The 19,399-nt window shown below is 43.5% G+C and overlaps 1 protein-coding gene across 1 annotated transcript; it reads right to left on the bottom strand.

Moving 5' to 3' along the window:
* Positions 1 to 18,620, bottom strand: LOC135488278 (uncharacterized). The gene is made up of 10 exons (XM_064772822.1): positions 18,485 to 18,620; positions 16,174 to 16,712; positions 15,496 to 15,601; positions 14,091 to 14,215; positions 13,418 to 13,566; positions 12,655 to 12,828; positions 6,803 to 6,979; positions 3,822 to 5,292; positions 2,912 to 3,096; positions 1 to 1,912 (listed from the first exon to the last, which is right to left on the bottom strand). The coding sequence occupies exons 2-10, from the start codon at positions 16,649 to 16,651 to the stop codon at positions 941 to 943; spliced, it is 3,837 nt and encodes a 1,278-aa protein (XP_064628892.1). The 5' UTR covers positions 16,652 to 16,712; positions 18,485 to 18,620; the 3' UTR covers positions 1 to 940.
* Between the last annotated feature and the right edge of the window lie 779 nt (positions 18,621 to 19,399).

The following is a 19,399-nucleotide window of genomic DNA, read 5'->3' as shown; positions in this document are numbered from 1 at the left end:
GACTGGGAATTCTAATAGCTTTATTAAAGACCACAATATTACGCGTCACTACCTCCCTCTCCGATATGCAGCGCATGTGGAAACGCAGATTGGACGCACAACTATCATCATTGTTATAGTCGGCGCACTCTTCTTGTTTACTTGAGTACACCAGTATCAATCTGCAATAAGCATTTAAAAGTCAATGAGTTGGCAAGTCCTGCAAGTATGAAATGGATATTCTGTCTAATCAGCCTCCGCTTTACCTCAACGCTCTTGGTATTTCCCGGAAAGAACTGAGTCAGTGCGCTTCGAGTTGCAGTTCCCGAAATCTCAGACGAGACCACAGCCACGAGGCAATTGGAGAAGCTGATAACCTTTCTAATTCAACCAGTTTTTATAAGCATGTATACCTGCTCCTACTGCGCTCCCACTTCAATGCAACTTCAGTGGGAGCCCATTTGAAAAACAGCCAAGACAGTTGATTGCCAGCCTGAATGCCGGACACCACTAGGCCGGGCGTTCTCACGCGGCGGTCGTTGCTATCAGAAAACTACGCTAAGCCCCGTCCGTGCTCTTTGTAATTTCATATTTGCTTCCGCAAGGTCAAAGCGATATTTTTTTACCTTGAAAAATAGGTGAAAACCCAAAGCTCAGTGCAGTGCTATGTCGTACTTTGTTATTGAGCTCCATGTGGGCTGATATCTTTATAAGACTATACAATTAGCATTACACCAGTCCGGCATGTGCTGGCCGGGGCGCGTTACGTGCGTGTGAACAATTTTGAGGGGTTTTGCCGAGTCTTCCCTTGTACATCAAATTTACTGCCATTTGGGGCAATTAAGTGCGAAAATGCAAGTGGATTATGTCAAAGAGGGTCAGAGGGATCTGACAAATCAGCGGGATGTTTACTCGGATTGTTTATCAGAAGATACAAAGAACCACAATTTATAGTCCAAATTTACGCATCACCCTGTTTATCCTGCATACTGCTTACATCTGCTAAGTACCCGCTACTAGAGGCCTCCGCATCCTTGACTGTGGCCTGCCCTGTGCCCTCATCAGGGTCCTCCGAGTAACTCACATATGGCATGGGAAGAGGTTTGGCGTCTGTTCCGCATGGCTCCGAGTCATCTATGGCGAGATGTGTCTCAGGAACCGCCAAGCGCCCCACCTCCAGATCTAGATTCATAGCTTCCTCTCCTCCATTTCCACTCTCTGCATCACTGTAACTGTCTGCCTCGCCACTCGAATCTTCTCCAAGTCGGCTGGATTCGTCGAAATTTTCATAAAATGGCGTCGAAGCAGTGCTGTAGGCATCGGATACCATTGACATCGCGTCTTCATCATATTCTTCCGGTTTCACTGGTGTTAACCGTTGAACATTTAACCTTTGCCGCCTCCTATTAGTGACGTCACTTCCGTTTGATGACGAATCTGAATCGTTTTCTTCGAAAACTTTTGCAAGTTTTGAATCCTGTGGTACAGTCACGTGACCTGGGTCAACACTCTCGCTGCCGTCTATCTTTCTTCTTTTTTCTTGGACAATACTTCCGCTGTCCTGCTTCCTTTTCGTAGCAGACGATTCGGATTTTTGCGCAGCTGCAGTTTGTACTTGTCCTTGACCTTGACTCCTTTGGAACCATCTGTACCAGATTCTATGCAACGGTTCAAACACCAGCATGACTCTCCACCAATAACGTCTGCCTCTGTCCCTCCAGGAAACATGGATGGGTCTCCCAAACGTTTCACTGGGTCCAAGCACTTCTCGATCTTTGAACTTCTTTTCATATGGCGTCGGTAAATCATCTGCTAGAGGGCGCCCGAGTGCCTCGGTGGTTTCCTGCCAAAATAAGCCAGTGACTCTTTTCTTCATCCGTTGGTACAGGTTGGGTGGAATTTCAACAATCGAACCCTTTATCTCCAACATGGTCTGAAATATGAACAATGCGTTGTTTAAAATCATACAAAAAAGCAATAAATTAAAGGCCGGGTCTATTTGGCAAGCCGCTCGCCAAACAGGCATCTTTTTTGGTTCTGTTTGGAGAGCCGCTTGGCAAACAGCACTAAAAAGCCACCCTGTTCGGCAAGTCGGGCTTGCCAAACAGGGCAAAAATACTACCCTCTTTGGCGAGCCGGAGAGGTTACAACATGTTGGCCAATCAGAGAGCAGTGACGTCATATTCGAATTTATATGCGCATATTTAACAATGGCCGACTTCCCGCTCTCGATTCAATTTCTGTTACTAAACTCGGGTTTTGATCAATAATCCATGAAGAAGCATGTACATGTACATGACTGTATGGATTTACAAAAAAAGTCATAAACGTGATTTAACTGATAAGCATGTTAAATGCATTAGTGTGCATTTCTAAAGGCGTTTCGGCTGTAACTCCGGTGTTGCTGACCGTGTTGCCACAAATGATAATGAGCTCCTGGATGGTTGAATATGCATGAGTTCGGCTCTCCATCTAGGGCAGAAAAAAGGCGCTGTTTGGTGAGCCGGGCTTGCCAAATAGTCCCTTCCTAAATTAAAACAGTGTCCACAACTCCGTTAACATGTTAAGACTGAATAAGCATCGTGGTTGGCAGACGCTTTGGAAACAACGCCACAAGTCCGCAAGTCTCAAGAAAACAATCTATGGTCACACGGCCAGTCCTGAGCATTCTCCCAATGTGAGGACCAAGAGCTAAATTTGCTGCGTGCATGTAGCTCAAAGGTACGCTCGTAACTGGGCTCGTCGATCACTAAGCAACAGTTACCAATGCCACGAGGTCTTGAGAATGCAGCCTAAGGTGACAATTCCATCCTTGCAAGCCAGTTCCATTCCGGCCTCCCTGGCCTAGGTTCCCACAAAAGGAGGTCTCAACCTCGAAAAATTACCCAAACATAGGTCGATCTTGACTGGAATCATTTCGTCTACTACCTACCTCAAAAACCTTAGTGACTTTTTGAGCTTCTTCGCACTTTCCCCAGCTATACAAGTGCCTTCTATAGTCCCTCATCAGTTTCTCAAGTACGCGATAGTTTTCAGCTGTTCTGCCCATCTTAATGGCGTATTTAGCTGCTTCGTGGAAGCACTCCTCTGCTTTAAACATCTGCTCATCATACTTTTCTGAAGATAATGGGTTGTTGTTACTATTTTAGAATTTGGCGGCCATCTTGAATTTGAGGCAAAATCCAAGGTGATCCCCGTCCGAACGGGCTTGGCTGCATTGTTCGTAACCGTTCAAGACATTTAAACGTTTACCAGTAGAACTCCAAGTGAGAACCGCTTTTATAGAAATATTACATTTCCTAAATCAGCATTTCAGGCGCCTCAAATCCTGCATTAAAGGGACAATTTCAGCAAATGTTTTAGGTGGCCTGGGGGATAGTACCCCTGCCTGCCACCGCGCTTCGCAACATGTAACATCTCACCAATGCTGAATACTCGCTCGTTTTGCGAGGCGGTTTTAGAAATTGCTTGCGAATTGTCAGGACTGGTGGATCTATGGCTTTCATTCCGTTCTAGTGCACTGTTCATTGCAGTTAAAGATTTTTCAATGCCTCTGTTTTTTTCGAAGAAAATATCTTACTGCAAGCCATTTGTGTTTGAATAAGCAACATATCTCATGCCCAAGTTGTCTCTTTAACGGGACAGTTTGTAGATCTGAGAACCTAACAGAGATGAGAATATTTGCCAGTAAGACTTTTTGGATTTTGAGAACAAATAATAATTGACTGTCGAAACATATACACTGATGATAGATGAGATCGATTACTTTTCATAAGCGATATTGAGTAAGCTTATGCTTTCGTCACGCGTATACATGTGTGCCCCAGGTAGCGAATACTTGCCTATATCTCCTTTACCGAACGCTTCTTCCGCCATGTCACAATGAGCTGTCGCTAGAATCGAGTTACTCTTAATCTGAAGGAAGGTGTCCTTGAACAGGAACCTCTCGGCGATTTCGTGGGCATCTTTAGCTGATTCAAGCGCCTGCTCTATCTCGCCGAGTTCGCTGAGAAGGGTGCACCTATTCCGTAAGATCAAAGCATGATTCCAAGTCCCGGTCATATGCAACAAGTCGATCGCATCGATGCTTTTTGCGTAATATTTAAGTGCCTCCTCGTAGTTTTCCAACTTCTTTTTCTTCAGTTTTTCTTTCCTATCACCTGACATGATATTCATATCAATCTCGTCTGCTATTTTGTTGCCGATGGTATGATACTGGCTGCCAACATTCTGGTAGAACATGACGCTGTCAAAATGTATATCAGCGCTGTATCTCTTAGAAAGTTTCTCGAGGACGTCACAAGCCCTTCTATGGTACCTCAAGGCATCTTTTGGCTGATCGCCCTTGCTGTGGTATGCACTCCCGGCCAAATTCAACGCACGCCCCAATGCTAGATCATAGCCGAGAAACTCTTTGAATGTCTTAACGCAGTTTCTAGAAACTACTATGGCATCATCTGGCTCGTTTTGTTTGAAATGGTATCTTGCTTGAACGTAGAAATAGTGACCTCGAACCAAAGCACGACCCTCATCCTCGCGCTCGCTCTTCTGTGGAAAGTTGACCTGATCGCCTAGCACCATTTTTATTTCTTCGAGAACTTTCTTGACCACTTCAGCATCATAGGAAGCGCCGTCAAAGAATGTATCTGCATACCAAGAATACATCCCAACAAATGAGACCATGTCCCCTTTTTGTTTTGCTAACTGTGCTTTTTTGAAGTAATATGTTGCACGTTTCTTCGGTTTCAGGAACCATTCCATCACAACGTGCGAGTGATACTGCTCCCTAAAGTTCTTTCGGTCAGTAAAAGAAGGCAAAACTCTCTCGTCATTTATCGTCTGATTGATACATTCTTTGAGCTGACCTCTATATTCTGAAAGCGTCATTGATGCGGTTAGAGAATCATGCACTACTTGGCGGCCAAGTCGACAAATCATATCCCTGTAGTGCTCTTGTTTTTTTTCGTTAGCTTCCAATCTAATGGCGGTATATTGCTCATCTCGAACAAAAATATCATCCGCAAACTGCTGTGTGAGAGTGTGGAGGGAAAGTCGAATGTTTGTATGCTCACTAAAATCATAGATGCTAATCTTTCCCGACATCTGTGAGTCACGGATGTATTCGACCTCCAATAGGTGCCGCTTTATGAGGACATCCAGAGCTGCGACAATCGCTAATTTCGATGGTCCTGACCCTGTAACTTTCATGGCGGCCTTTACATCAAAAGGTGAATCGAAGGCAGAGAGCTGGATGAGCAGTTTACGGGAATTTTCAGCCATGCCATTGAAGATGAAACGGAAGACCCGTGTCATCTGAAAAAGAGCAACCAAAACTTACTTACAATTATGTTCCAACCATTTACAGGTTAAAACTCGGAACCGCTGCCAGCTTTGGGTTGTTTTTTTACGAAGAGGGTATTCTTACAGTACTGTAACAACACGAGGCAATTTGAGAGATTAAACTGATGAAAAGGGGGTTATGATTAGTTATAGGGAAGGGTTAGGATTAGAGTTAGTGTTAGGAGTAAGGAAGGCTAATGGTTTTGGTTAGGATTGATATAAGGCTCACACGTTAAAATGCCTGCCGTAGAAGAATAGCAAGTAGCTCATGTAAATGCATTAGCATCCTGACTGTCATGCGTTTGCGTCACCACTATCCAGAAGTATTAAGGTAGCAGGAAGGGTTGGGCGTTTGTGGTTTCTGAGTCTGAGGGGGTTGGTGTCTGTTGACTGTGCTTTAAGAGAGACTAGGCATGGCGCCAGTCTCTCTTAAAGCACAGTCAACAGGCATTTGGTGTCAGTATTTGGGTAAGTACAGAATCAAGGCAGCTCAGAGAGCAATGATTGAACGATGCTGTGGACAAGTCCAAGGATACTGCATCAGTCACGACCAACTTCTCATCAGAAAGCGTCACCACCAGCATATTCAATGTTCAGTTCCAACCTGTACCAGTTTCAATGCACGCCTGTCAGCTTAGCGCGATATGGAACATTCTTCCGAAACTCAAGCGAGGGAGGTCTGCTCATTAGCATATCTCGCGCACTGCTCCTTCTGGTCAAACATCGTAGTGAAATCGTAATAGAAAACGTCTGGCTTTGCGCCAGACGTTGAGACTAATAAGTGAAGAACTAATAGGTAAAGAACTTCTACTTGCGCGAGACTGCTGTGATAAAATTATCATTGCAGAGACTCCGGTGACGTACACATATATTTTTTACGATCAAAAATGCCCTCAAAAGACGACATGCAATGATTATTTTATTGATATTTCCTACTATATACCTTCCAATTATCACTTTATACAAATAGATCGGCGTTAGGTCGCATGCTTTTCTTTCCTGGTGACATTATAAAGCAAAATAGTTGCATCCCCGTAAATGCGCTATAAGTCCAATAATAAGTGACGGTGACCCGTTATAAATGTTTCGCCAGCTTCGCTTTTTTGCCGCTACGCGGCGCTTTGGGCCCTTGCGTCCAGCTCCACAAACCCATGACGGATTCAGCGCGTGCCCCAATCATAGCACTGATATGAAAACTTAAAGAGGGCAAAGGTCAACGCCGATCGCACGTTGTCCAACCTCGTCGCCTGTTTTGGCATCGGTCCAACTAATGCAATTGTTTGTGTATTTTTAGAATCCGTTTAATGGGCACAGGGTTGTAGGCAGAAATTCGTTCTCCTGGGATAGCCAAGACAAGAACTAGCTTTAACTCCAGATACTTTTCATCTACCTAGGTTTGGTTGAGTGATTTAGCAATCTCAAAATATTGCGGGTCAAGATGATGCATTAGAGGCTGCCGTAAAAATCGCAACAGCAAGTTTACCTTCTTCTCAGCTCCTCGGTCAAACTTCAGTGAGTCCTCCGTTATGTTTTCAAGAACCTTTTCCACAGGTCCCTTGATTGTCCGGAGGTAGTTGGCGACCAGCTGGACCCCAAGGGCGTTACAGCCACAGGCGTTAGCTATCTTTCCGAATTCCTGTGTCGTCAGCTTCCTACTCGCCTGAAATACAAATGAAAGATACATGTAAGCTATTACTTATACCAAACATATATCAGCGAGCCTTATTTATGTTTGCTTATACTGACTGCTTCTTTTTTTCATCTGAATCATTCACATTTTGAATTGTTATCCTTGTGCAAACATAACAGGTCAGGGCCGTTTATTGGGCGGGGATGAGGGTGGACACGGGCATGCCAGGGTGGGCGTGTCTCCAAAAGAAACTATAGGGTTAGCTTGAGAGGTTTTTTTTGACTTTCTTTTAAGACATTTTAGGTATTCAAAATAAGCATAAAACTTGTAGCACGTTCGTCATGGCTAGAAAACATTGCTGACAGTAAGTGACAACTAGAATAATACAGGGTGTAATGCCTAAAATATCCAAAAACAATTCTGATTTCACAAAAGTTGCGATTGGTATATAATGCAGGGCAGGGTCATGTATTAATCTGCGAGGCAGTTCCGAACCATAGTTCCTAACAAGAGGCCCAAGGGCCTGGCGCTCAGCTGGATGACCTAATAACATAGGACTGAGGGTGTAAAGTAGTAAATATCAGCTTTATACTACTGTTTGAAGGTCAAGAGAACACGTTATACCACTAAGATTTCCAATGCAGAGCTGCCAGCTGGATGAAATATGATTGAACTAATCAGCCATGGTATGTAAATATTACAGGAGGCAACGGAAGATATCCCTAGTTCAGTATGTTGTATCGGTAGCTTTACAGAAAAGAAGTGTCAGAGAGGATGAGACTTCTCCATGGACAACTGTGGTATGTCCAGGCTGGGTTGTACAGCACAAGGATACAAAATGCTGTCTGTAATTGAGAGGTATCCTGATTTAACAGAGGTCAAAATAAGTAGAAATGACCAGTTTGGGACTAACACCACTGTCTTTTTTTAGATAAGGTAGAGATTACAGGAGTCAACAAAATTAATTTTATTGAGAGAAATTGACCTGTCCTGCATGCAGGTGATTGGAATTTACAATACAAAGGGTCGTTTTCATATTTGAAAATCCCTTCATATCAAGGGCTACCTCTGACTAAAACAGCATCCATAAACAATAGACCACCAATTTGACCCCAGCTCCTAACTGCGGGAAAACCCAAGTCCAGCAACCAAAAGTACCAAAAATACATTTTTGTTTACATTTGAACTGCACACATGCGTTTGTTTACAATTTCCCGCGAAATCTCGAAAATCAGGTGACCTGCAATCATGGATTGAAAATAACATTTATCTGGGTTCAGCAGGTCAGCAGGTATACCGGCTGTTCCAATCATCCCCCTACAGCCAGCTGTTCAAAAGGTAATGTTATTCACCCCACAGGGAGTGCAGGTAATTGATTAAGCCCCTGCATAACTTAACAGCAATGGCTTGGCTTCTGTGAGTGGTAAGGAGAATTGACAGTGTCCGATTAAAAATCCCTCATTTCTGCTCCGCTGAAGTAAATTTTTGAATAAAACCAAGACGTTGCATCAGGGTAAGGTGTCACCACCTGTGTAAACTAGGTTTACAGGCCACCGTAGACAAATTCACTGTAGTGAAATATGACATGCATTTACGGAGTCACGTGGTTTATATGTTCACCCTTATAATAATGTTGTAATAAAGATCACTTCGCATGTGGAGTCACAAGAAGCACGTAGTTCCTCTTGCGTTTGTCCCTGTGGGCTCTAACAGGAATCTGGTGTTTTAGTATTGATGTTTAAAAATGGTGCCGTGACCAGGATTCGAACCTGGGTTATTGCGGCATGGACAAATATCTACCAGTGCAAATACATAGCTTTTCGGATGCGACACCTGCAGCTATTGGGACTGTAGCTTTCATAAAACAGGGGTCAACTGTCACATTACTTGGCTCCAAGGGCAAGATTGTTGGCCCAAAGTCGAAGATGACCATTCCTCAGTTGGAATTAAGCGCAATGGTACTTGGTGCGAAGTATACTCGTAATTTGATGGCGGTGTTGGAACCTTGTTACCAGCAGGTGGCGGTGCATTTCTGGTCAGACTCAGAAATAGCGCTGCATTGGGTAAACTCTGATAAGACATTGAAACGTACGATTGCCATGAAAGTTGATACAATTCGTAAGTTGAGTGACGTCAGTGATTGGCGACATGTCGCAAGTGGCGATAATCCTGCGGATTTGATATCACGCGGTTGTGACGTTAAGCATTTGATGGCTTCTAGTCTATGGAACTCGGGTCCAGATTGGCTTGCGACCCAGGAACAATGGGACCTGTGGAAGTCTGGATTTAATTCAGAAAAATTGCTTGCCGCTGCTATTGAAATTGACACGTCTGACCCACCTCACATCACAATGGATATAAGTAAAGTGATCGACATCAGTAGATTCAATAATCTCGAGCAACTATTACATGTTACTGTCTACGTTCTGAGATTCGCACGCATTAGCCGGGAGACACAACACATAACCGTAGGAGAAATGGAACAGGCCGAAACTCTTTGGGTGAAAGCAGTTCAATCTTCATATTTTTCTGAGGCCTTGGATTACTTAAATCAGGACAAACCAAGCGGACGTATTCCGTGTATTGTGCAACAGTTGAATGTTGTGTTAGACACAAAAGGTGTTCTTCGTGGCGCGGGGAGATTAGGTAATGCTGTGTCACTAGACAGTAATGCGCGTAAACCTGTGTTGTTACCTCGGAAATGCCACTTTACTAGACTTGTGATCAAAAGAGCGCATGCGCGCGTTCTTCATGCTGGATTAGGTTCAACCGTAGTTGCTGTGCGAAAACGGTATTGGATTACTGCAACGCGGGCAGAGGTTTGGTCAGTGTTGAAATCATATGTAATCTGTAAACGTGTTACCGGCACTGCGAACCGGTTACCACATAGCCCTGATCTACTCGAATACCGTATTGATGCGACCAAAGCGTTTAGTAACATTGGTATGGACTTCACGGGACATCTTCTAGTGAAAGATCGCGATGGACATGTGTTCAAAGTTTACGTGTGTTTATTTACATGTTTAGGCACTAGAGGTGTAAACCTTGAACTGGTCAATGATTTGAGCGCCGATTCGTTCATCAAAGCATTCAGAAGGCATTGTGGCACTTATGTTGTTCCAGATAGGTGTTTCTCCGACAACGCAACCAATTTCACGTCGGGAAGTAGTGAAATCGAAAAGTTAGGCGTGTGGCGAGTTCAGAAGTGCAAGAGCATTTTATTGGAAAGCGCATTAGATTTGATTTCATACCGGTACAGTCCCCCTGGTGGGGAGGTTCTTGGGAACGTCTCATAGGCGTAATGAAGTCAGTACTCAGGAAAGTGTTAGGCCGGGCATTGATTAGTTTTGAAGAAATGTACACATTAATCAAAGAGGTTCAGTCCGTCCTAAACAATAGGCCATTGACGTATGCAAGTGGATCAATAGAAGATCCCAAACCTCTGACACCGTCAATGCTATTGTTTGGCTACGAGACTGATGAGTTGCCACATGAGTTGTTTGATGAAACTGACCCTGATTGGTCACAAGTTGGGACTGCTGACTTCATTACGAGGGCAGAACGTAGGCGCGCTCAATTGCACACTCATTTTGTGACAAGGTTCAAGAATGAATACCTAAGCTGCTTACGTGAGAGACACGCTTACCAAGTGCGTAAACATTGTCCAAGTGATGATATCATTAGTGTAGGTGATGTAGTACAGGTTCATGAGGACAATATACCCCGTACACGTTGGAAACTAGGCCTTGTAACTGAGCTATTGTTCGGCTCTGACAGTAGAGTCAGAGCAGCCAAAGTAAAAAGTGGGAATTGTTTTACTAGCAGAGCAATTTCGAAGTTGTATCCGTTAGAAGTCAGATCAGAATCTGTTAGACAAACTGTGTTAAGTGAATTAAAGTCATGTGATGATCCCGGGGAACCTGAGCTAAGATGTAGCAAGCGCCCTTCGGTGGCAGCGACGAGAAGCAAAATTGCAGCGCAGTTGGCCGGGGCGGAGGATGTGTAAATTAGGTTTACAGGCCACCGTAGACAAATTCACTGTAGTGAAATATGACATGCATTTACGGAGTCACGTGGTTTATATGTTCACCCTTATAATAATGTTGGAATAAAGATCACTTCGCATGTGGAGTCACAAGAAGCACGTAGTTCCTCTTGCGTTTGTCCCTGTGGGCTCTAACAGGAATCTGGTGTTTTAGTATTGATGTTTAAAAACCACTATTCATGCAAAATTTCAAGGCGATCCAACGCCTCTAAGTGTGACTTTATTCGTCCCCCTTCTAATATTATTATATAGAAGATTTAGACCAGCGATGACGTCATTTCTGGTGATTCCCTACGTTGTCCAATGAACGCTTTTTAAAGTGTGCCATTTGGCATGCATTAGCATGCAATGTATTTTATCAGCGCTGACAATTGCCGAACAGAATGCCGTAGCTCGGTCAATTTGCAATCAATTTTTATGGGAGTAACATTATTGTGTTGCTTAAAACGTTTACTTTTTACTCATGTAAGAATCGTAGTACTAAAAACTAATATGCAAACAGAATCATGCCGATTCACTGCACATACTGTGGGAATTCTCCACTTCAAAATACATCGCGAACAGAGCGTGCACTTCCGATATCGTTTTCACAGAATTGTGGCCAAATTTTCAAGAACTAATTTCTGAAAGTATTCCCTTAAGACCTTATGACTACCCACTGAAAGGAACTAGTGATAATATCGCCTACTTGACTACTTTTTAGCAGAAAATTGGTTACTTGTTGCAAAATCAATCTTCCATCTTTACACTGGTCACAGTGGGTATGCTGAAATATAGCCTGGTTCCCTGGCCAATTCAATGCGCAGAATACAACTGCGCAACTATACGTCATAACCCGGGCTTTTGAATCGTCAAAAAATCTGTCAAATGTGCCTGTAGCGCCAACTGGCAGTGAAAACTAAACTAATTCCATTACAAGTCAAAATGAAAAATTATTAAAAAATATTCGGCCAGATTTGAAAACAATATTTCCTCTGTGGCCCGAGGTATAAAGGAAAGAAGTTTAAACTTCCCGATGACCTCATTCGCCGAATGTAGGTCGGATCGCGCTGATTTTTGGTTTCTGAGTTCCCCTTGGGCTACTCCTAATTCAGCAGCGTCAACAAAGTGCCTAGGTCTTACGGTTACAAAATGCCCAAAATTGACATGGAAGGATGGCAGGATGGCAGGAAGGACGGACACCATTCCCTTAGTAATATTACCAGCTTCGCTGACTTTGTCAGCTCAGCTAAAAAAACGAGTGTGTCCTGTTTGAAGGCCACCTGTCAGGCCAAGTTTGACCAAGTGGAGTGCTATTTGCATTTTTCTAGATCTGGAGAGCATACTGGAATATGATCCAGGCAAATATTGATAGATTTTTTATATTCGTGGTCTCAGTGTCCAGTTTAGAATTGTGTAGATTTCTCCTATGGGAGGCCAAAATTGCGACAATTCCCTGACTTTATGGAATGTCCCATATCTCAACTCCGAAGTCTGTAATATTTTTAAAACTTTAATCAATAATAGCTCATTATATGATGTCTGAGGAATTCAATACTGATTGATAAATTTAAATTGTAATGTTTAGCCTTAAAACTATGTGTACTGAATTCACACACAATGCAAAAGGTTTTTATGACAATACCCTGGCCGCGCGCCTCATATACACGTAAACACTAACCTCAGGAGCTACTCTCTTTATCAGCATCTGACATTCAATATGGCTGAAGTTTGCCAGGCGATAGATCTCCAAGGAACGCCTCAATGTTTTGATATCCTCGTAGACGGTGGGTGGGTAGCGCTGGTGGATGTCGTCAGCCCAGATGTCCAGTTGTGAAGTCAGAATGAGCTTGACCTATTCAAAAGATGGGCTCGGTAAGAAAGTTGTAAACTATACTGATAAGTTATTGCAAATGCGTTCTAGTTCCAGCTCGTGGTTTTTGTATCACCGTAGAGGAGTCTATACAACACCGCTGTGTTGTCTGTATCCTGTTTCAAAAACAGTGGCACGTTTCTTAACCGCTAGAGCTAGAACTTGAAACTTTGTACACAGGACCCCAAGGTCAGGTGACCTCTAACAATGAATTTCGGTCCGATCTAATTCTTGACTTTGCCACCAGGGGGCCAGAAGTGGAAACCTAAAAAGTGTGAAATCTCTCCTATGAATGACTCGTGTTCGATAAAAATTTTATGGCAGGTTCTCCTAGCAAGGGTACATCACACATCGTAATATAATATCCGAAATTTTCAAATTTCGGCATTGTGCGAGTTTGAGACCCGTGCTGATTTCGGTGGGACATGACATCCGTGCTGGAGTCGCAGAATTTGCTTCCAAATGAGAGCATGCTCACATAAAGGTCTCGGGTACTGTCAAGAGTGTAAAAGCATCCTTTCCCCATACTTTCTTATTTTGGGTGAAAACCGACGGAGTTTCTGTCACCTACCCTGCTGTTTGGAATATTGATGATGTCAACGAGAACACTGATCATCTCCTCACAGGTCGAGTTGGCCTCATTGAATCCTTCATCGAAATCCTTATCTTGTCCCTTTGGTTCTAGCAGTTGTTCCACGCCATCAAAAAAAATTAGCAGATCTGAAAAGAGCTCGATGTCAGTGTGCATCTCCACATTAATGTTTTACGAAGCGTATCTCGCACAAGGCCTTTGCTATTTTACGTCACGATGCTCACAAAAAAATTTACTTGTGCACGATAGACATAAAACGCTTATGCGGAAATAGGCCTCAACTGAATTTCTTGAGCTGACGTGGAAATGCATAATGCCTGGGTTAACCATCATTCCTTGTATTGGTCACTTAGGGCTTAACTGAAGGAAATAACGCAAGTGAGATCCAGTCGTGGCACAAGTCTTTATTTAGACCAGCTGAAAGTGGTGGAAATAACTAAATTGGTAATTACTTCTGATGCAGCTCATTGGCTGCATAATCAACTACCTGAGGGGAACTCGAAACTACTAACATTTATCGATGGAAGCTTATTCCCGCCTTAGGTTTCAACCGGGCCGTTCAAAACTCCCCATTTTTATAGGTTTTCTTTAAGTAAGCGCCAGCGTTAGTGAAGAAACTGGTTTGAACAACCAGGCCATTGGGTTTACCTACCATTTGTATCATAGTTCTTAAGTCGATCCATGACCTGTGACCAATTGACCCCTTCGCCACCACTCGTCTTCATCCCCAATTTCCGCTTCAGTTTGTAGAAGAGCTCGTCTACTGTTTTGATACCTCTGAAACGCAACATATCGTTTCGAAACAAAGTCACCGTTGATTCCCATTAGAGGCGTACCTCAAAGAAGGGAAAACCGTGGCCAAATTGTCACTACGCAGTGTTCGTCGGCTGTTCGAGCAATCATTAATATGAGATTTTATGATAACTTTTCTCGACGCTCAAAGCACTGATTGAAAGCTGCATTTGAGAACTATGTAGGAAAGTTGTTGTGTCATTGCATTGACTTTCCTATAGCTCGTCCCAAGTCACGAGTGACGCGAAAGTTGCGAAGTACAAAATCATTGGAAAGGCAATTAACTTTTAAAAGTAACTAAGTGTGTGGATTCGGACAGTATCAGCAAGACTCTGTCCCCTATGGTTACCAAAGCACCAGCAGAGACGACAGCAAAGAAACTGATAGCACCGGCAGATTCAAACACGGATAATTCATGTTATATGGCACTCGACATGGATTTGCTGATTGGTATTTCATAGGTATTTCTTGATGATAGCTTAAACACATCTGTTAATAGGTTTATATTGATGAAGCTGTCCTGAATAAGTAGATTAGCTCTATGCCAAATAACGGCACAATTCGCGCTTATTTTTACCATAATTGCCTAAGTTGTCGAGATTATTGCACGGGCTGTTTTGTGCAGCTTGTACAGCAGAATACCGGTAGGAAGATGTGATAACAAGCGCTTGGCTCAAAATGTTCTATAAAGTGACTTAAAATGTAAAAAGATACGGTAGATTGTCCGCTATGGTTATCTCTGTACGCTATGGTTACACCATACACAGCGGACAGTCATGACAGTGTCCACATGTAACCATAGCGGACAGTCTGCCTCCTATAAACTACATTTTAAGTCACGTTATGAAACACTTTGAGCTAAGTGCTTGTTATCACTTCTTTCTATTCTGCTGTACATACTATCCAAGGTAGCACGTGCAATGATAATCACAACTTAGGCAGACATGGTAGACAAGCGCAATTTGTACCCTTAATTGGGCGTGGGGCTGCAAAAACACTGGTTTCACTGCTAATTCAGGACAGCTTCATCAATATAGACCTATTAACATATGTGTTCGAGCTATCATATGGAAATAGCAACCAGCAAATCCACGTCGCGTGCCATACAACAGGAAATATTCGCGGTTGAATCTGCATGTGATTTCAATTTTGTTTGCTGTCATCTGCTAGCCGCTTTGGTAACAATAGTGGACAGTGATTTGCTGGCACTGTCCGAATCGCCACACTGTTGAGTAATGGAATAAAAAAATCGATAAAATACGCACTTGAGATCTATGAAGCATCTGTCAAACACCTTATTCAGGCCCTTCTTAGCAGCTTCACTGGCCAGGGTTGTCTTTCCACAGCCGTACATCCCGCAGATGAACACGCCTGGAATGAAGACATTTCAATCATGGTTTAAGCGAAAGGCTGTGTCAAATCAATCAATCAATCAATTAATCAATCAATCAATCAGTAAATTTGTATAGCGCCCAAATAATAAGAATTACTCTAAGACTCCTAGGTGCATTGAAAAGACGGTTTGAAAAGGTGTGTACGAAGTTTCTTAAAGGCGAGCAAACTCTCTGCTATCCTGAAGTTTGGGGGAAGATTGTTCCAGAAATCTGGAGCTGATTTATAGAAAGACCGGTCCCCAATTGCCTTACACCTTGTGCGCGGCACTGCCAAGTTAGGGTTGCTCTCAGACCTCAGTGAGAAGGACGATCCTAGTCGTAGTTCGTCGAACTACTCCAACTTTTGGCGGTAAAGAATGTCGACTGCACTGGCAAAAAGGCAGAAGCCGAGTTTTTGTCTTCGGATGACAAACTCAATTTCGATTTGGGAGACAATGATGCAGGTCTGTAAGTTGTGTCCATGGCCATTATCTACTGCATATCCAGCCTGCTTACAATTATAGTCGAAGAAGAGGTTCACGGGATCACGGCATTGAGAATTTTCCTTACCTGATATCATATCTGTTTCCCTCCTCAGCATCTCCCTCACTTTCCTCAGTGCCTCCTCCCTCCCCACGAATTCTCCCTCGTCCAGATGACCTTCCCTCCTCGCTTTATTCCGCGCAAGCTTCCAATCCCTTCGAATGCGCATAAGGTGATCCTTCAGACAAACAGAATGGCCGTCCAGCGTCAAATTCATCTGGACCTTTTTTGTCCAGTCTAATAGAAATTCGAAAATGCCATCTTTTGAGTGTCGCTCTTCCAAGTAGTCCATCAGGTTCCGTTTCTGCTGCCAGAAGAGTGCTGCCGCGTTGCTGGTGTTGGCACTTTTCTTGAGGACCGAGTCTTCTATATCAGACATCTTGAGATCCTCTTTTAAAAAGTTAAGGAATGCGTCGAGGTGTGGTTTGTGGATTTGCTGAATCAGTATGGTCCTCATGTTGGTCCATATTGTTTCGTGCTCGACCCCGGCCTGGGAGGGAGCCATTTTAGTGATTATCACAGCTTTGCCACAAATAGCTTGTTTTATTTCTTCTCATTCCACAGATCTGAAACAGTATGGTAAAATCATGATCAGATCAATAATAACAAATGGTGATACGCACGATATGCATACATGTAGATGTCAAAGCAATATTTCCTAATATCAATTTGTCTCCATTAGTGATTGAGGTAGGTTTCAACGCGTTTCAGTTTTAATTTGTTATCAAATTAAACTAATAAGAAGTGTGACCAGAGATGGCTACAGGTAACCCATGTGTTTGATAGATTGATCTGATCATCATGAAGTGCACCCATAACTATAGGCCTAACCCTGCCTAACAAGCCAGGCGATGGATAATTCATTAGCCTTGGAGTTGCGGTTGGTACATGTCCCAATCACCGAAGTTGACAGCAGTCGTCGGTGGTGGCGTTGTCCCTATCACTGTGAAACAAGGGTACCAGAAGGGGTGCTTCGGGCGTACGGCACCTTTTGGCGCACCCTTTTCTGTGTTTGGGTGCTATTTTAGAATAACATCGAGTAACCAAGGATACATTGAAGTCTGGACGCAAGGACCCAACGCGCCGCGTAGCGGCAAAATAGCGAAGCTGGCGAAACATTTAAAACGGGTCACCGTGGCCTTATCATGGACTTATAGCGCGATTGTGGGGTTGTAACTATTTTGTGACGAGGAAGAAAAGCACGCGACCTAACGCCGACCTATTTATGTAAAGTGATAATTAGAAGGTATATAGTTCAGGAAGTGTTAATAAATAATCATTCCATATCGTCTTTTGAGAGCATTTTTAATTGTAAAAAATATATGCCTACGTCACGAGTCTCTGCAATGGTCATTTTTACGCGCAGAAGGACCTTCTCGCGCAGCCAGAAGTTCTTTACTCATTAGTCTGGCGCATGTACGAGACGTTTTCCAGCACGATGTATGTGGGCAGAAGCAACACCGCGCAAGATTACCTCGAGCAGGGGCTAGTAATAGATTATGCTAATGACCATACCTTTCTCATTGAGTTTATCCAGAATGGTCCATATCGCGCGAAGCTCGGGACGGCATGGTTCTAATAAACATCCGAGTACCTCAACAATAACAAAATTACTTCTTTTTCAATGCTTTCACCATTCGCCACTTATTCTGGTCACATTTTCACATTACTACCATGAAAGACCTAATACTGAAACCACATGTCTGTTGACTGTGCTTTAAGAGAGATTAGGCACGCCTGCAGTCAACATACACCCCTATAGCTCCTCACACTCAGAAACCACAAACGCCCACCCCTTCCTGCTTCCTTAATACTTCTGAGTGTCGTACGTAAGCATGATTAACGTGTATTATCAATTTCTATGGCACCCCTTTCAGAGGCGGGTTCAGATGATGCGCCTGGTGTGACAGAATGGTTACTTGTCGCACCAAGACCAGTAGCACCCTCTGAAAGGGGTGCCATGGTAATTCACCAAGAGAATAAACCTGAAACATAGTACCTGCGAGGGGACACCGAGGAAAACGTGTCAGAATATGTTTCTTAGCGACACAATAACAGGTGATTTTACTGTGTATGCCCCCTTGGTCTGGCATGTGTATAGATACGTGGGATGTACATAGAAATAGAAACACTGGGAACGTACCGGCATGGATACGGAATTGTTATCAGGGAGTGGATGCACTGATAATAGAACGAACAGGGAGTGTATTTGGGGTGGCGGAGGGAGGGGTTGTATGCATATATTGAGACCCAAGGGTGACAACAGTTCGATGGTATTTGTGTGAGGCTAGGAGGTCTACTGGAATTGGATTTGGCCAAAGCTTAAAACAATGCTTACCAGTGATGATGTGGGCCTGGTTCGTGAGTAAAACCTAAGTGCATAACGGTTATATGCTGGTCTGCACATGAGGTTTTCATAGCACGCCGATAAAGAGAAAGCAGTGTTGTTGTGAATAGACTATCGAACAATAATAGAGACCTATTGACCTAGATCTCGATTTGTATGAGGAAAATTCAATCTTATCCGTTGCGCACGTGTGTGTACTTGTGTTGGCCGATTCGTTATTGTCCGGGTGACACAAAGAAACTATCGCTCTGGGTTTGCAGCGCCCACGCATAAAATGTGAGCAAAGGACCCTCTCATGTCTGCCACACTGATACTTAAAAAGTTCGTTAAACTATTTGGCAAGCCCGGCTTACCAAACAGCGCCTTTTTTCTGCCCTAGATGGAGAGCCGAACTCATGCATATTCAACCATACAGGAGCTCATTATCATTCGTGGCAATACGGTCAGCAACACTGGAGTTACAGTGAAACGCCTTTAGAAATGCACACTAATGCATTTAACATGCTTATCAGTTAAATCACGTTTATGACTTTTTTGTAAATCCATACAGTCATGTACATGTACATGCTTCTTCATGGATTATTGACCAAAACCCGAGTTTAGTAACAGAAATTGAATCGAGAGCGGGAAGTCGGCCATTGTTAAATATGCGCATATAAATTCGAATATGACGTCACTGCTCTCTGATTGGCCAACATGTTGTAACCTCTCCGGCTCGCCAAAGAGGGTAGTATTTTTGCCCTGTTTGGCAAGCCCGGCTTGCCGAACAGAGTTGATTTTTAGTGCTGTTAGGCAAGCGGCTCTCCAAGCAGGGCAAAAAAAGATGCCTGTTCGGCGAGCCGCTTGCCAAATAGACCCGGCCTAATATATTCCTGTCAAAGTATTCGAAGCAGTGGCCATTCTCCA

This window comes from Lineus longissimus, chromosome 5 (assembly GCF_910592395.1).
Source record: "Lineus longissimus chromosome 5, tnLinLong1.2, whole genome shotgun sequence".
Taxonomy (NCBI): domain Eukaryota; kingdom Metazoa; phylum Nemertea; class Pilidiophora; order Heteronemertea; family Lineidae; genus Lineus; species Lineus longissimus.
The sequence above is the reverse complement of the archived record's forward strand: the minus strand, read 5'-3'. Positions and strand labels throughout refer to the sequence as shown.